General features: G+C 35.0%; 1 protein-coding gene across 6 annotated transcripts in view; it reads left to right on the top strand.

Moving 5' to 3' along the window:
- ptn (pleiotrophin) overlaps positions 1-2,500 on the top strand; it is a 68,698-nt gene that overhangs the window by 56,866 nt on the left and 9,332 nt on the right. For all 6 annotated transcript variants that reach the window (XM_081364115.1, XM_081364117.1, XM_081364116.1 and 3 more), the window contains one exon: positions 1-14. This exon is cut by the window's left edge and continues 145 nt beyond it. In XM_081364115.1, coding sequence (XP_081220241.1) covers positions 1-14 — 14 coding nt within the window. The remainder of the gene's footprint in view (positions 15-2,500) is intronic.

The raw sequence follows: 2,500 nt of genomic DNA, 5'->3' as shown, positions 1-2,500 counted from the left end.
GACCAAGATGCAAGGTACAAGAACACACGCAAAGATATGCGTCACAATGTGCTCAACTTAAATGAACTAAAGCAATATCAACTGATTTGATTTGCACTGCAAAAAAATAAATAATAATAAATTATATTAAGAAACATCACAGGGGAATAGGGCATAAATGTAGTCACTATACTTCCCTACTTAATTAATCACAATTTACACAGTTAGACTATTGTTTTGTATTAGTTTTCTGCAATGTGCTGCTTATGTATGCAAATGAGGCAGTGTCTAATTAAATATGCATTAATTTGCATACATTTCCAGAACTGATATTGGAGCATTAAAACATTAGATGAAGTCATTAGATAAAAGTCAGGCTCAAAATTGTACAGAGGGCTTCTCTTTTTATCACTCATAAATCAGAAAACGAGAGAATGATATTTTCACTGTTTTTAGGAATAAAATGTTAAATATAAATCAAGGCTGAAACAAATTAAAATATAAATATTAGTTGTGCCAAATGATGTTTCTTTGGCAGTAAACTTAAATATGTCTTAAGTTGAAGCACTTAAACCTGGAAGTAAATATTAACTAAAGCTGAGATGAAATCAAATAAATTAAACCTAAATAGCAATATTAAAAGTTTGTATTAATAATAAAAAGACAAAAGCACTTAAATGAATGACTAAAAATCTACTAAACTAAACATGAAAACTCAAAATATTAAATTCAAAGCTAATTCAAAATATTATGTAACTTTTATTATTTTATTATTTTAATATTATATATTAGATAACAAAATAGAATAACTTTGATATAAATCAGGTGAATATAGAATAATAAAATAATTACAATTAAAATAATAGATAATAAAACTGTAAAGTTTGGTGTATGAAAAGCTGCTGAAATGGAGATTTCTGACTAAGAAAGTATGTAATAAATCCAATATTTAAGTGTTTGTTTATTTAATTAAATTTTTTTAAATGAAAAACAATGGCTTTGCCTGAAGGGTCTTGCCTTAAAAATTATTAAAAATCCAAAATGTATCATATTTATCCATAATCTGACGGCACTTTTATTTCTGGACGTAACTGTGAATCAAATGAGGTCATGGGACAGACACATTGTTGACTCAACATTGTTAGAATATAGAATAGAGTCTTGAAGTCTGTGCTGTAAAGGTTACACTGAAATATTGATCAGTGAAGCTCTTTCTCTATTGAGCTTGAGTCCAGAAGACTCTAAACAATCTATTAAACTTTCATAAATGTGATGGCTTACAGTGTATCAGTGTTTAAGGCCACAGACGCCAGACGTGTGTGTGAGAGAGAGAGCATGTGTGTGAGAGAGAGCGTCTGTGTGTGTGTGTGTCTGTGAGAGAGAGCGTGTGTGTGAGAGAGAGAGAGAGAGTGTGTGAGAGAAAGTGTGTGTCAGAGAGAGTGTGTGTGAGTGAGAGAGAGAGTGTGTGAGTGAGAGAGAGAGAGCATGTGTGTGAGAGAGTGTGTGTGAGTGTGCGAGAGAGCATGTAAGTGTGAGCAGGCGCGCAGATGGCACTGGGGACGGGGGGGACATGACCCCCCCAGATTCATAGTGACCCGATCCGTCCCCCGCCCTCACTATCCCTACGAAACGCGACAAAAATCGGTAAAACAGAGGATTAATCACTGTTTTCGCTATACATTATGTATATACACTATAGCCTACATAAACGTGTTTTTGCAAAACGGATTTAAATCCGATCTTCAATTCCCGCGCTTGGTCCCGCGTCTGTGACTTACTTTCACTTTGATTTGCGATAGTTTGCTTGATGAATATGTTCAGCGTCTGCGGCGATGCTGTTCCAGTAGCGTCGCCATATCTGGCTATAACATTACATATAGCCTATAACACGCTCTCACACGTTTATTTTTTAGCATTTTTGGAAGGAGTAAAATTTACATATAACAACCAGATGCATTTACACTTGTTCAGTTTCGTCTGGGATGCGGACCAGACCTCCTCCTGAAGTGGTTTGAGCGATCGGATTCAAATCTGTCTCAAATGCGTTTTGGAGGGCATTTACACCTGGTCTTTTCACGATCGGATAGCTATCCCATCACAGAAAACGCATGAAGTGGCCAGGTGTAAAAAGCCCCTATTTCTGAGCTGAGCCGGTGATTTTCTGAACTGAAAAAAATTGACTGTATAAATGTCATATAAAGGCGATGAAGAGACAAAAAACAATCACCTCGTTTTTTCAAAAACCAAACAATTAGTATTATTATTATTTGCACATAGGTTCTTTGCTTTTTTGTTCATAATGATAGACTTTGTATGCTGAGATAAGCAAATGTTTAAAAAAAACATACTTTGCTAAAGACATGAAGTTTTGGTGGGTGATTGGCATAGGCCTACTAGTCAAATAACAGTCTGATCATGCATTGCTAGTGGTGATCAGGTAGGCTTTTGTTTACCTTTGGTCATTGTTGTTTATCCATGATTTCAAATAACAATCCCCCAATGGCTTTTTAATGCAAATCAT

This window comes from Scardinius erythrophthalmus, assembly GCF_964197995.2.
Source record: "Scardinius erythrophthalmus genome assembly, chromosome: 4".
NCBI lineage: Eukaryota > Metazoa > Chordata > Actinopteri > Cypriniformes > Leuciscidae > Scardinius > Scardinius erythrophthalmus.
This window is presented reverse-complemented; position numbering and strand designations above follow the sequence as displayed.